Source organism: Hemitrygon akajei, chromosome 7 (genome assembly GCF_048418815.1).
Source record: "Hemitrygon akajei chromosome 7, sHemAka1.3, whole genome shotgun sequence".
NCBI lineage: Eukaryota > Metazoa > Chordata > Chondrichthyes > Myliobatiformes > Dasyatidae > Hemitrygon > Hemitrygon akajei.
In genome coordinates, this window is record NC_133130.1 from 145,735,280 (window position 1) to 145,750,944 (window position 15,665).

At 39.8% G+C, this 15,665-nt stretch overlaps 1 protein-coding gene across 1 annotated transcript in view; it reads left to right on the top strand.

Moving 5' to 3' along the window:
• Positions 1–15,665, top strand: part of pnpla7b (patatin-like phospholipase domain containing 7b) — a 331,521-nt gene that overhangs the window by 248,723 nt on the left and 67,133 nt on the right. The window contains exons 28-29 of the mRNA XM_073052200.1: positions 8,156–8,272; positions 8,706–8,775. Coding sequence (XP_072908301.1) covers positions 8,156–8,272; positions 8,706–8,775 — 187 coding nt within the window. The remainder of the gene's footprint in view (positions 1–8,155; positions 8,273–8,705; positions 8,776–15,665) is intronic.

A 15,665-nucleotide genomic window follows, 5' to 3' on the forward strand; every position in this document is an offset into this window, starting at 1 on the left:
TCCATAATGCAGGTATTTTTGTAAATATTTGATCAGGAAATAAAGAGAAGACTATTCAGTTTTCAGTTACAGCTTTTACTTCAGACTTTGCAAATCCATTTCTTCTTTACAGAATACAATTAACAACAGAATCAGTCAGAGTTTCAATTGCCCTCAAAGTTTGTAACACAGAATCTATATTTGCCTCTTCTAGTAAGCAAACCAGCTTTACATTTTTCCTTAAAGATTGAACTTTAGTTAAACCATTCCCTGCAGCAAAGTATTCTGACTTACAATAATCCCCTGTGTGATGACATTCGTCTTAACCTTTCTGTGTGCTCTTTAATGATTTTAAAATTAATGGCTCCTTGACATTAACTTGTCTTTCTTTATTCACAATAAAATGGATTAAATCTCCTTCTGAAGTCCGAGCATCTCAAGCCTTTTCTAATAACTGTAATTTTCCACCGCTGGTATAATCCAGTTGAACCTATATTCCATGAGCCATGTAAAGCTTTCATTATTCTTAAGCTGTCTAAACAGTGATTTGTACTTATTTCTTCATTATATCTTTGTAGTTTACAGTCTCAAATCTGTTCAATAAAACTTAAAACTGCTCTGGGCTCTATGTGAATGAATTGACAAATGTGTAACTGCATAATTCCTTGAACACGTATTCAGATTAATAATGCTTTTAATGTGCAAGTGTTGGCATAAGTCACTAATAAGAAAATTATAATCGATAACAACTTAATCAGGTTAACATTAGAGAATGCTTCATTTATTGAAGTATTTTTTTCATCATGGTAAAGCAGGATGCCAATAATAAGCTTAATTTTGTTTTCATAATATTGTTGTAAAAGGAGGAAATAGGAATTTATCCATTTGATTTAAAACATAGGTTTTTAAAAGAGGAAGTCTGGAGTGACAAAAAGATTTAGGAAAACAATATCCTCCTCCTTGGATGCCAGAGGCTTTTCTGACCAGTCTGTCAGAAGAGGTCTTGTTTCCTTGTTTAAAAAAATCTGAAGTTCATATAGACCAGTGTTTCCCAACCTTTTTTAGCCCACCACTCCCCAAAGCATTTTCATACTTGCCAGCGCCCCTCTTAGGCACAACTGACTTTCCAGCCCCCATAGTGTAAAAACATGTCAACCATATGCTAACATGAAAAAAATGATTCTGCTTTAAATTCTTATTTGTCTTACACAGTACCTGTGCACCGTGCAGCAGCTTCAGTATCAATGTGTTCCTTGAGCTTCAAGGTCTTCAGCAAGAGTTGAAATATCTGGTTCAAGTTGTGACAGCAAAAGCCTTAAATCCCCATGCGTAACAATGTCCGAGCAGTTTCTGTTTTATTGAGAGTATGTGGTTCACTGCATTGAAGCCTCTTTCAACAAAGTAGGAGGTTGGAAATGCTATGAAGAACAGTTTGGCTCTTCCCTAAAGACCAGGAAACTTCAATATGACAGCGTAGCCACACACCACAAAAGCCAGCATGTTTGAAAAGCATTTTTGCCTTGACTTCATTCTGAATTTTGATAATTTCTTCTTGCAAACTCTCTTCATGTTCTTCCACCTTGCCAAAAAATGGGTTAATTACTGAGTCTGGAATTTCCAGATCATTCAAATCCTTGAATAGATTCTGAAAATCCTTCATCAGTGACTGCAGGTGTAAGCAGTACTCTTGCAAATCACTGTCTGCGAAAGGGAGTGCCATGCTTTCTATGGCAGGAAACTGTGAGACCATTCTTCTCCCAATGTTTTGCTTATATATTTCTAAATTTCTGATAAAAGTGAGCACTCACATTTTTCCTGGATTAAATTGAAATTCTCACCTTGCAGTTTCATATTTAGAATATTCATTTTATCATACAGATCGGCTAGGTATACTACATTTCCATGTAGAAGTTCAATCTTGTTTCCCAAGCTCTGGTATCCATTTTGAGAACGGTGGTGTGCACTTCTGATACAGAAGGCATTATTAATCTTTCACCGATTGCATGAGATTTTCCACACTTTGCTATCATTTTGGAAATGTTAGAAGAAACAATGAGACCACTATTAAGATCATTTTTAGCTTTCTTAGCAAATGACTCAAGTTTGCAGTACTTTTCAAATCCCCCTTTCCTCTTCTGGAACTGAGTAATACCATGGTAGCCTTTTCATGGTGTATTTTATGGAAGTGTTCTTGCAATCTTGATGGTTTCATGGCTTCATTAGACAGTACTGTATTACAAATAAGACACGTGGGCATCGCTGATCAGACAGGAATGGAATAAAACCATGCTCCAGGTATGTAACATTGGATTGACGTACTTTTTGTAGTTTCTGTTTCTTAGCAGGATTAGAAACCAAGGCTTCACTGCCTTCAGACTCGTGGAGATTGCGCCATGCATATTTATCCATCATTGACGGGGCTAATTCAAAATAAAAAACAACACATAATGGGAATGCCTATTGAGTGTTGACAACGGCAGTGAGTTGACGTGGATGGAATGATGGTAGCAGCGTGCAAAGGAAAGGTGAAGCAAAGACGACAATGACAACAGAGAAAATTACGTTGACAAAGGTTCAGATGGAGGCAGAGTTCGTGTTGCTGCTGGAGATGAAGTGAGTGATTTGGAGATGAACTGATGCAGAAGAGTTTCAATACCCGTCCACCTAATCCAGATGTGAATTTGGATCGCTTTAAGCGCCGAGTCGATTTGGTGAGATTGAGAATGGCTTTGGGCCGGGTGGCCCAGACATATCGGGGCACTCGAGTCCGGGTCCTGGAATGTGGCACTACTTGGTGCTTGGACAAATTAAAAATTGGCCCAAATAGATTGGAAGCCCGAGTGTTGGGTACGGAGATGAGGGTTGGGCTGATTTTGCTCACTCTCACAAGAATGTTCATTCCTTTCTCTGCACTGCTGAATTGATCCGGTTGTTTTGCGTTTCTGCCCCACTGTTGTGGAAACATGGGACCGAGTCTTGGCTTGGGCGTACGCTGGCTGGTCCTGGAGCAGATCCCGGATTCAGTCTGGTTCAGGATGCTGTTAGCTTGTTTCTTTTGGGGTGGGGGGGTGTGTGTGTGTGAAAACTGCTGCAGTGCTAAGATCAGAAGACTGTGCCTTGTGGGCATCTTGCAATTTTGTACTCCTGACCCACTGCTATATCATCTTAGGATAATATGAATCAAGGATGATCTTCATCCATTTTAGTTTTGTGGGATCTCAGTCAGCTGATGAATCATTTCTGGGATCTGCAGACTCTACCACCGTGAGGCAGCAGGTGTTTGCAGGTTCATAGGGACATCATTTGTTATGCCTTGCATTCATTCTGTTGCTATGTTAATTGTAGCCACGTGCTGCTGCTCTTAGGGTTTGAATTTCTCTGTCCCTTTGAAAACTTTGGCTCCATTTTGAGTGGTTGTAGGTCAGTGAATCACAGAGGATGTAACAGTTTTTCAAAGTTCTTGGAGCACATTTTCTGGAGATTTCTTGCCAAGATGGAGTTCAAGATGGAGTGCTTGATTCAGGAACTGGTGCCAGATATGGAAACAATGAAATCTGTCCACCAGACACCAGAATTACACCTCTCTCTTCTCCTCCCCATCCCCAATCTAGACATTTGCTGACAACAGATTTTGTTAACCACTATCTACTTACTTGATAACTGTCATTAATTCTGAAGCTTCAAGTTTATTGTCATCTGACTGTATATATGTACAATCAAATGAAACAATGTTCCTCTGGACCATGGTGCACCCACAAAACATATGTCACACACAACACCACAAATCAAAATATCATCACAATTGAGTTAATACAGTACATGTAAACAGCTTGCTGTCAGAGTGACAAGACATTGTTGGCGGCAGAAGTTCTGAATTTAATTTTTTAATGTAAACATAAATTGATTTAGCTTTGTAGAGGATAGCAATTCTGATGGGGTTTCTGCTTCCTACTTTGTTTACACACATCTAACATTAGGATCTGTGTTTATGCTCTGTTTCTTAGACATTTCTAGCTAGATTGATATTGATATACTTTTTGAGGTATAATTGAAGGTGTCTCATTTTAGGTACCTGATTAGTGAACTTGTAGCTCACTAATCATAGTTCAGTGTGATTACCTCATCTCACAACTGACTTGAAGTTTTTTTTAAGTTATATATCCTTTTGAGATTGAAATTTAATTTGACCTGAGCACCTGTTTCCCAGAGAGTCCTACTCTCAGCAAAACCTGGACATCTAGCCAAGTGGCAGAGCACACCACTGGAGGCTGTGCTAACATGTTGTATCTGATGAGCGGAAAGGACATTACCCAAACTGGCAGAATTGGAGAAGCCCAGCCTGTGGGGATTGGAATTAGAGAGGGTTTGCAGAGATTGACCATAATGGGAATGTTAAATGTATGGCATCAGTGACTGTGGTTCATGTGTTAGAGTTAGGGTAGGATGTGAATAAAACTGCCCAGAGAAGCTCTGGAATGGCTGTGGTTCTCCATCATGTCCGACAATGACAGAAACCTGTATGCGACAGTTCGTAAAGTGGGAGAGCTGTTGCACTGGGGCAATTCCACTCTCTCAACCTCAGAAGTCCAGGTCCAGTGGTACAAACAAGCATCACAAACTGGGTCTTCCTTGTTTGCAGTAGATGACCATGACATCTTCTATGTCTTGTCACACCCTTTGATGTCCATGGATCGTTGCAGTCCTGCCTTCCAAGCCGTTGGACTTCACTGCCGAGCTCGTCCGCCCAGTCCGCCAGAGCTGACTTTGCATGCTAGGACAGGCACGTCCCTATTTCACGGCGCTATGAGGCTCCCAGCTAGCTTCACCTGGTTTAGCCTGCCTGTTGAAGTGGTATACCAGGGTGTGGCGGCAGTCGCATGGAAGTAGCTACTTGGAGCCTCTGGTGAGAGTTGAGTGTTAGGTGGGGACCAAAGGTGAGTGAGCTGCCCTGGAATGGACGTGACAAGCTCTCCCTGGGCACCCCATACTCCCCAGAGCTCTGCAATACTGAAGTTTTTACTGAGGAAAGGCTGAGAATTTGAACCCATGATGATGGGAGGAAGGCAGAAATGATGCAGAGGTAAACATAAATGTTTTTTTGCTGAGATGTGTACACAGGGTGGGCAAAGAATGGAAACTGCACCTCCTTCCTCCACTCTGAAGCAAAGCATCTGGGTATGGTTGTATGTATTTTGCACAGATCCCCTTCAAAATTGAGCAAATTTAAATTCTCTGCAGCCAATAATTTGAACATGTTTTGAATCCCATCTGTCTCATGCCATCTAGATTGGTGTGAAGTTTCTACAAGGACAACTGACTAGTTTACCAGGGATCTACTTTAACAGATTTAATATGATTGCAAATTGCCTTTATGTTTTTTCAAAAATAATTATGCATATCATACTGCCCTGGCTTGTGTGTCACGTAGACAGCTGGGACACAACATCCATGGTTAACCTCGACCAATGGAAGGCCTCGATGGTAGTTATGCTACAAGTCATTTTTTAAATATAAAAAAACTAAATTAAAATTTTTATGAAACTCTTGCAGTTGATTTATTGTTGACAACTCTTAATTTGTCTACCTATGAATAGAAAAAAACTAGATGAGTGAATAATCTTTTTCTCATGCAAGCTATTATCATCAAAATGGACAAGGCAATGAATTACAGACAAAAGAAAATCTACGGATGCTGAAAATCCAAGCAACACGCACAAAATGCTTCTCAGCTGGCCAGGCAGCATTTATGGAAAAGAGTGCAGTCCACGTTTCAGGCTGAGACCCTCGATCAGGACTGGAGAAAAAAAGATGAGAACATCAACTATACTGCCTGGCCTGCTGAGTTCCTCCAGCATTTTGTGTGTGAGGCAATGAATTACTAAAGTCTAGGTAGGTATTGAAACAAGTGTTATTTCTAAACGCAAACACGAGGAAATCTGTAGATGCTGGAAATTCAAACAACACACACAAAATGCTGGTGGAACACAGCATCTATAGGAAGAAGTACAGTCGACGTTTCAGGCCGAGACCCTTTGTCAGGACCCTGACGAAGGGTCTTGGCCCGAAACATCAACTGTACTTCTTCCTATAAGTGTTATTTCTAAATCAGTATCCCAGTGCAGAAGTGCTTAATATTGTTTATCTGTCAAAAGGGATCAGACTGTGAATCGCTTATGCTGGTTGATTTAACCCAAGCTATCCTGCAGGCAAGCCTCCTCAACTTGGATCCTGAAATGGGTGCATGGTTATAATTAGTTTCCTTCGATACTTGCCTTATGCTCTCAGATTCATTGTTAAGGACATCTGCTTGATATTATTTGGTCTTGATTTGAATTTCAGAACAGTGTAGATATGTTACTTGCATATGCTAGTTCTTTCTACATCACCAAGCAACATACAGATGGATATGTGTGACTGGGTGGTGACAGCAATGAGATAACAGGAAGTCTATGTTTATCCTTTGTTAGGTGTAAAATGTGCACTTTAAATTGTTGCCCGGTATTTGTTTTGAAGGGATCATTAATAGAGTGAACACCAAAGCATCCTGAAAGTTGTATTTCAAAATGATCTTTATAAAGTTCTCTGGAAGAGTTTATTCATATTAAAATGGAAGGGACTGCAACTGGAAGTAACCTTGTACATGATTAGATAAGTGCCCTACTTGGGCAGAAAGGGAATGTGTTGTGATTGAGAGAAAGGGACAAGTGGCATTCCCAGGGATCTGTACAGGGGCCGCAGCTTTCCTTGGATGAAGTGACCAACATTGTACATTGCAGTTGGTGAAAGATTTCAAATTGAGAGGAACAAGTTGTGTAGATACTGGCAGACTGTTAAATTGCGTAGGCAAATGAGAATCTGAAGTTCATTGTCAGGCAGAGAAATGTTGGGATCCAGAAATCTACCAATCTGTAAATTTTTTTAAAAACTTGCCTCATGGATCTCAAAATTCCCCTTTCACCTTGAACTTGCACTTGAACATTTCCACTGGGTAAGATGGTCAGATGTTATCCCCTATCTGTGCTTTTCATAACTTTACACTTCTATTAGGGAACCCCTCAACCTTCGTGCTTCAAAAGAAGCAGTGCAAATTTGTCCTACCTTTCCTTCTAGCTAACAGTGTCTAAAACATACACATTTTAAAATTATGAAAATATTCAATAAGTAAGAGAGAAATTGTTTCCTTTATTTGAAAAACTCATTAGCATCCTCTTTATTTTTGTTTGACCATGCACTGGGCTATATACCTACAAAGCAATCAAGATTTTATTTGAAAAGTGGTCTATTACTTTCTTTAACAAATCACAAAAATGTCTCCGAAACATTAATATTTTGGAAAATGAATGTTTGTAAATTTAAAATGTGCTCTTTTTTTGCTGACACAGAAGACAGAAAATAAACATCTCAAACAAAAATTACATTAAAAGTCTCAGGTGCCAATGACATTTACACAGTACAGTATTGTAGTTTGAAAGATAACCTAAGGTAAGTAACAAAGGTGGTTAAATGGAATTGTGCCTTAGTTCACTCCAGATGCAATTGTTAGTTCAGCACGAAAGGACTGATGAGTCTCTTCCTGTTCCTGTGTAACTTTAGGGAGTATCACAGACTTTAAAGTACCATAGAACAGTTGTGTGACCTAACTGAAAATAGCTCTATTTGTAAGCTTAAAATTTGTACTCAATTAATCTGATTCATGATTGTACAGTCTGTCAATATCCCAGTATTATGTCTGTTTGAGTGGTCCATGGGGAATGCATTTGTTAGCACTTTGAGGGGTTATTATTCACCGTGACTGCTTAAGCACTCTACTTCATTTTGCATTCTATGCGTTGTGATTTTGTTTTTAAATAGTGAAAAGTTTAAAAATAAAAATCTGTGTTCATTTTCTAATAATAGTTGAAGTAACATTTCCCTTCTGAAAAGGTTGGATGAATACACTAGGGAGAGAATGGAATGTTACATTGGTGACATAAAAAGATGCTCAGAAGCACTACTGATCTGTTAGGTTAAATGTATATTTATGTATATTTGTATATTTATGTTAAAGCTACAGAAAAGATGTTCAAAAATGCTTTCTGGAAAAAGAACGTTTTAGCCTTCTAATAGCTTATTGCAATTTGTGTCTTTGTTTGACTGACTCTCTTGAAGGTAATGTTTGTTTTCTTCATGTTAACAGGAAATGACAAATGTTTTGAAAAAAGTGCTGGATTTGACATATCCGATCACCTCCATGTTCTCAGGATCTGCTTTCAATAGAAGTATTAACAAGATCTTTGAAGACAAGCAGATAGAGGTAGGAGATGGGCCTATCAGTTTTGGAATCAGTTGAAATAAGCTGCATCAATCCAACATGTGCAGATATTCTGAATTTGCACTCTAGCTGCATGCTTTGGAGAAGAGTTGCATGCAGTTCATATAATCTATCTGACCAAGGCCTTTCTCTACCTTCCCTGCACAAGCTGCCTTCTACTCTTGCTGATGGTTTTTGATGAAGTAATTGCATCCTCCCTTATCTGTGATCATCTGGCTTTCCCTAAAGTATATTTACTGTCAAGTCTCAACTACTGGTTGACTTTGCTTCTCTGATTGATCATTCTAATCTGTCCACCGCTTGCCCCCATCCTTCAGTCTAACGGAACACACATGATTACTAAGGGCAGAATTTGGATCAAGGAAAGGATTTTGGCTTCCTTGTAACTGAACAGAGGCTGTTACTTATTTTGCAGGACCTTTGGATTCCTTACTTCACTATCACCACAGATATAACAGCATCTGCCATGCGGGTTCATACTGATGGTGAGTGCACCTTGGTAGTTGACCTTCCCTGCCTTAGTAAGGTTTTATTGACCCGTAAGTAAGGCTTACAACTTGACTAGGCTTGTGAGCAGAGAGATACTCTTGTAACAAAGTTCTAGACCAAACTTGCTGCACTGAAGAAACTATGCGTTTGGGAAGAATCACCTCGTAGTTTGGAAATCAGTGGCATTAGGCTGGTGGATGCACTGTCCCAGGAAAATCATTTTCATTAAGTTCATTTCAGTTTCTTACAATCTGTAAAACAAAGTGTAACTTGTTATTTCTAAGTGCCTAATCTTTTATGCAACGAAGTGTATGTCGATCCTCCCTCCCCTACCAGCTCCAGCTTCTCTCCTTTTTGTGAGTACTGACATAGCTCAGAAACAAAATGTTCAGGTTCCAGACTGCATTATGGACTCTGTCCCAGTATGCGACCATTTGTAGTTTTTATAATTATCACTCTGCCAAGACAGAGTCCATGTTGGCCAGAGGTATCTGGATTTAACGCATAGTTACAAATCACTGCCAAGATGGGTTTTATTTTTTAAGGCAAAGTATTTAATGAATTTGTGTTATATAGTTACTTTTATAGCTTTAACATTCCAAGTCCTCTTTTGTCTTTTGAAGTATTTCTAACTTAATTAGTGTTCATAGGAAAATGAAGTTTGCTTTTCGATTTGAAGTTCTTCACTTGCATTATAAATAGATTGTAAACAAATACATATAATGAATAAATTAACATGGAGGAAAGTAAGTATAAATGGAAATGAGTCTGGAACAATGCATTCCTTCGGTTTTGTAACTGAACTGTTTTAGATTGCCAAACAGGATGAATCCTGTTCATGTTTGTATGGGTCAGGTCTGTGTCATGTCTAATACTGTCATCCTAAGGTTTAAAATGCTTTTTAGTCTTTGCTTTTACCCACCCTTCCAGGTGCTTGGTGCTTTAAAAACATTGAGAATAATCAAATTCTTTTCCTGCACAATATCTTCTACCACGAGCCCCTCTCGTACTCTTCCCGAACATTGTCCACCATCCATCCAGATTAAACCATTGGACCAAAAGGCATGATGGGCAGAATGGCCTAAATCTGCTTCTGAGTCTGCTCTGCCATTCGTTTATGGCTGATTCCCTCTCAACCCCATTCTCCTCCCTTCTCCCTGTAACCTTTGAAGCCCTTGATAATCAAGAACCTATCAACCTCTGCTTTAAATATGCCCAATAACTTGGTTTCCATGGCCATCTGTGGCAAGGAATTCCACCAATTCACCACCTCCTGGCTAAAGAAATCCTTCCTCATTTCTGTTCTGAAGGAATGCCACTCTATTCTGATGCTGTGCCCTCTGGTCCTAGATTCTCCTATCTGCGTCCACTATCAAGGCCTTTCAATATTCAATTGATTGCATTGAGAGCCCTCTCATTCTTGCAAAACCAGATGGTGCCAGCAGCCAACATGACTAACGGTGACGCCTTGCGGACAGTTCACAAAAGTACTACTTCTTCTTATAAATATACTTCTGCTACTAATCTGTGTGCAATTGGACCCCATAATTTACATTTTTATAATGTGTTTTGGGGTCGACTGAATGATGCGGCACGTTGGCTGTGTCTGAGGAAATTTGGCACGGTTGAGAGCGAGGTTGAGAATAGAGCACGCAGCCTAATGGTGGAGCGCAAACCCACGATCAGCTCTGTTACTCGTTGATCTTGCCAGTTAAAGTGTTGAGCAAAATTGACGTCAACAAGGATGAGTGCTCAAGGCGAGCAGGTGTTCAGCACAGTCTAGCTATGTTTGACTGGTCTTCCCCTCCCTCTTGCTCGCTGCTGCTGAAGGAAGTGCAAGAGTCTTCGGTCTTGGGCAAGATTTGATCAGCGCAGTTTGTTGATTGGTCTTGTTTCTGAGGACTCTTCAGTACATGTTATATGTGTTTTTGGTTTCTGGTTACGTTTTATTTTATTGCTTTTTTTGCATAATTCTGATTGGGGCACTTTGATGCGGGCCAGCTCTGCAGCCTGTACTCAGCGAATGATGCAGCGTTAAATTGAACTGAACTACGCTGAACATTACTAAACTGTTTCAAGGAGTCTGTGGTTTGATGTTTAATATTCTGCGTGTTATTTGCTCATTTTTTTGCTATTTGCTTGATTTGGATTTTTTTCTGTGCGTTGGGTGTTGTGAACAGTTTTGGTCACTGAATTACAGGAAGGATATTAATAAGGTTGAAAGAGTGCAGAGAAGGTTTACAAGGATGTTGCCGGGACTTGAGAAACCGAGTTACAGAGAAAGGTTGAATAAATTAGGACTTTATTTCCTGGAGCGTAGGAGAATGAGTGGTGATTTGATAGAGGTGTATAAAATTATGATGGGTATAGATAGGGTGAATGCAAGCAGGCTTTTTCCACTGAGGCTGGGAAAGAAAAAAACCAGAGGTCATGGGTTAAGGGTGAAGGGAGAAAAATTTAAAGGGAACATTGGGGGGGGGGCTTCTTCATGCAGAGTGTGGTGGGAGTGTGGAATGAGCTGCCAGATAAAGTGGTGAATGCGGGCTCACTTTTGATATTTAAGAAAAACTTGGACAAGTATATGGATGAGAGGGGTTTGGAGGGATACGGCCTAGGTGCAGGTCAGTGGGACTAGGCAGAAAAATGGTTCGGCACAGCCAAGAAGGGCCAAAAGGCCTGTTTCTGTGCTGTAGTGTTCTATGGTTCTATGATGTTTTCTTTGAACAGGTTCTGTGGTGTTTCTTTGTTTTGTGGCTGTCTGTGGCAAGGTGTTGTATACTGCATACGTACTTTGTATTTTGAATCATTCTTCTAAACTCCAGCAAGTACAGACACGGAACTGTCAAACTCTTCTCATCTGTTAACCCTGTCATTCCTGTGATCATTGTGGTGAACTTCCACTGGAGGCTACCAATGCCAGCACATCCTTTCTTGGATAAGGGGCCCAAAACTACTCACAGTATTCCAAGTGTAGTCTGTCTTATAAAGACTCAACTTAACATCTTTGCTTTAACTTTTTTTGTCCCCTGGAAATGAATACTAACAGTGCATTTATCTTCTTTACTACTTACTGATTCAAGTTAACTTTTGGGAATCCTGCACTAAGATTCCCAAAAGTTAACTTGAATCATTAAGTAGTAAAGAAGATAAATGCACTGTTAGTATTCACTGCACTAAGATTCCCAAGTCTCTTTCCACCTCTGATTTTTTTAATCTTCTCCCTGATTTGCAAATACTTTTATTAATTTAATCAAAGTGCATGGCCTTTTACTTTCCTATGTTATATTCTATCTACCACGATTTTGCCCATTCTATTAATCTGTCCAGGTTGTTCTGTAGATTCCCTGCTTGCTCAACACTACCTGCTCATGTACCTATCTTTGTATCATCTGTAAATATGACCACAAATCTATCAATTCGGTAATCCAGGCCATTAACAGATAATGCGTAATTAGCAGACCCAGTGGCAATCACTGTGAAACACCACTAGTCACCGACAACCAACGAGAAATGGCCCCCTTTATTTCCTCACTTTGCCTTCTGTCAGTCAGCAAATCTTCTGTGCATGCTAGTATTTTTCTTGTATTACCATGGACTCTTATCTTGTTTAGCAGCCTCATATATGCCACCTTGTCAACGACCTTCAGAAAATACGAGTAAACAATATCCACTGATTCTCCCTTGTCTGTCTGGAAATAAATCCAACAGAACCATGCTGACTTGGGCATATTTTATCACGTGCTTCCAAGCCCCTCCCCGAAACCTTTTCCTTCATAATAGACTCTAAGACCTTGCTAACCACTGAAGTGAGACTAACTGGCATATAATTTCCTGTCTTTTGTCTCCCTCCCTTCTTAAAGAGTGGAGTGACATTTGTAATTTTTCCATTCCTCTGGAACCATTCTAGTATCTAATATTTCTTCAAAGATCTCTACCTTTACCTGAAGCTTCCTTATCAAAGCCGGTTCTTATACAACATGCAGTCCAGAAGTCCAGAGTTGCCTTTTCCCTAGTGGCCTTGACATAAGCTGCTCTAAAAAACCATCCTATAGTCATTCTACAAATTCTTTCTCTTGAGACCCAGCACTAGCCTGATTTTCCCTGTCTACCTGCACATTGAAATCATCCATGCCCATTGTAAAAATGCCCTTTTTGTGTGCCTTTTCTTATTTCCTGTTGTAATTTATACCTCACATCCTGGAGACCTGTATGTAACTCCCATCAGGGTCTTTTTACTCTTGCAGTTTCTCAACTCTACCCACAAGCCTTCTACATCTTCTAATCCTATGCCCCTTCTTTCTAAGGAGTTGATTTCATTTTTTTAACCAACAATGCCACTCCATCTCCTATGCCCACCTGCCTGTTGTTTATGTATCCTTGCATGTTAAGCTCCCATCTATGATGTTTCAACAATGACTCAGTGCTGTGCATTATGTCATACCTGCTTGTTTCTAACTACAAAACCATGTGTCTTTGTTCTTGATGTGCACTGTTAGCCTAAGCAAAGACCTATTCAAGATCTGAATGGTTGATCCTTGCTTAGAGTGAGGCTGCTTCACTCCCTCAGATTCGGCCTCAGGCACAGGTCTCACCAATCTGCTGTCTTCTCTTGCAACCGGGGTGAGCCAGCTCCCCAACGAATTCAGCTCTGTGTTTGCCTCTTTTCCGACTCTCTGATGCTCACTGAATTTGGCATTGTGCAGGCCCTCTTTCGATCACTGCACCTAAGATGTTAACACTCTCTTTTACAGCAATCACTAGAAGTATCATGGTCAGTAAATACACTGAAGTGGTGCTACCAAAACAACCGGATCTAATTCTTGTCCAGGTAATCCAATCAGTCAGCAGTTGCATAGTTGCCCTGAAAGTCCCAAGGACAGGGAAGATGAACAAGGGAGTTGGCCACAACCTGTGATGTCAGGAGTAAGACAATCCATTCATGCGTTCCCATTGTACGAATGCCTGTCTGTACATGTGAATGAGTGTTTCAGAGACCAGCAGGATTGACGCACCAGCTGCTGTCATCTTCTGCCACCTGGGGACTGGATTCACGGTCACATTTCTAACTAGTGAACTGTTCGGGTTATGAGAATTTCACTGGAATCAAGCCCTGCTATAACCGTGAGGTGACCTGTATATGAAACATTGACTGAAGAAAGAATTAAATTTAAATCTGATATCATGGATTAATGGTCTGGCAAACTCAGGAAAATAACCTAAATTGCTTCTGGCCATAGTCACATGATAGCCCAGCAAGCATTTTGAGAGGAATAAGAATTTAAGAGGAAAAGTATAATTTAAAAAATTGGATTTGAATGATTGAATGATGTTGAATGCAACATACTTTACCATGTCTCTTGCGAAATCCATGGAATTTTGAAAGAATTCTTGACAGCTCGGTGCTACTTTAGTTCAACATTTAGCCAGAAAATTAAAGCCTTGACTTTGAACATAATGCTGAACCCACACCAGTGACTATATCTTACAAACAAAAGCTTAACATTTCATTTTGTTGCTTCTAGCTCTTCTATGATTTTTTTTGATAGTCTTTATATATAGTTTTGGATGTGTCTGTCAGCTGAGCACAGCACCTGATTACTATCATATCATTACCCATTATGAAGCAGACCCCGTTTTTTCCAGCACCTGTGCTGCCGGCAACAAACTTGACCTCAGAGGAAAGTCTGACGAAGCTCTTTGTCATTGCTTTTGAAGTGGTTTATTTTCCACAGCATTGCACCATCCTTCTGAATCTTATGCTTAACTGTCCACACTTCAACCCCACACACTGTGATCAGCTCTTTTTTAGGTATTTCACATTGAAATATGGTTTCAAGCACATTTTCTCTTCACTCATTTTTGTAGATACTGTACAACGGGTTTCCAATATTCTCTAAGCTTTAACGTCTTGTGGTGTTGAAACCTTCCAGAGAATGGTACCCAAATTACAATGCAAATGTACCCCCCAAGTTTTGCAGTAGAATCTTGCTGCCCGATCCCCATGTCCACATCGCTTGTCAGCTTACAAGTTGTAATGTGGAGCTAAGGTAGATGCAATCTGAGCCTTAGTAATATCCCCAGGCATCAGCACATCAGAAAGAGAGAGAAATTGTTACAGCATATTGTAATATAATGATATTAATTACATTAATGAGTAGAGCAAATTACATTTTTGTAGATTTCAGTTAATCAACTTAAAGTAATGCCCTCGGAGTCTGCTATCAAATTGTATATTCCAATAATTGTGTTCTGTGCATACAGTATATTGTGTGCCTTTGCTACAGGAATAAGGTGGGGTTCCTACTCTTGTTGGTTTAGTTGTGGTAAATTTTGATGATATATTTGAATGCCTGTGGATGAAAAACGTTTCTTTCATTTTACCAGGGCTCCACTGGAATTAGAAATGTTTTCTTCATTAGCAGGGTGATATTCCTCATGGAATATTATTACCGTTATTGACGTGAAACACCCTTTATCTTTGGAGGTGTCTTGTAAATAAATCACCTCCATGTCCTTGAACAGCTGGGAATCTTGCGATTCTTTATTCCTTTCAGAAACAGAAGTCTTATTCTGTAAGGATAGCCATTTTAACAATAACATTCAAGATTCTCTCAAAGAGCAGAGGAGAAACATAACTATCCTCAACGGTAATTTCCTTAGGCAATGGTATTCTTTCTGAGTATCAGTGATTGGCCTTAGCAAACCATAGAGCCTTAAATCTAAAGGAAATGCTGATTGCAGAATAGAAATATAGAATATGTGAGCAACGGTGGGCCATTTGGTCTGTAGCCTCTGCAGCACAATTCATTCTGATTATTCCTGACACTCTCAATTAAAATAGTTCCATTTGCCTATGTTTGACCCGTGCACCACTAAACCTTTCATA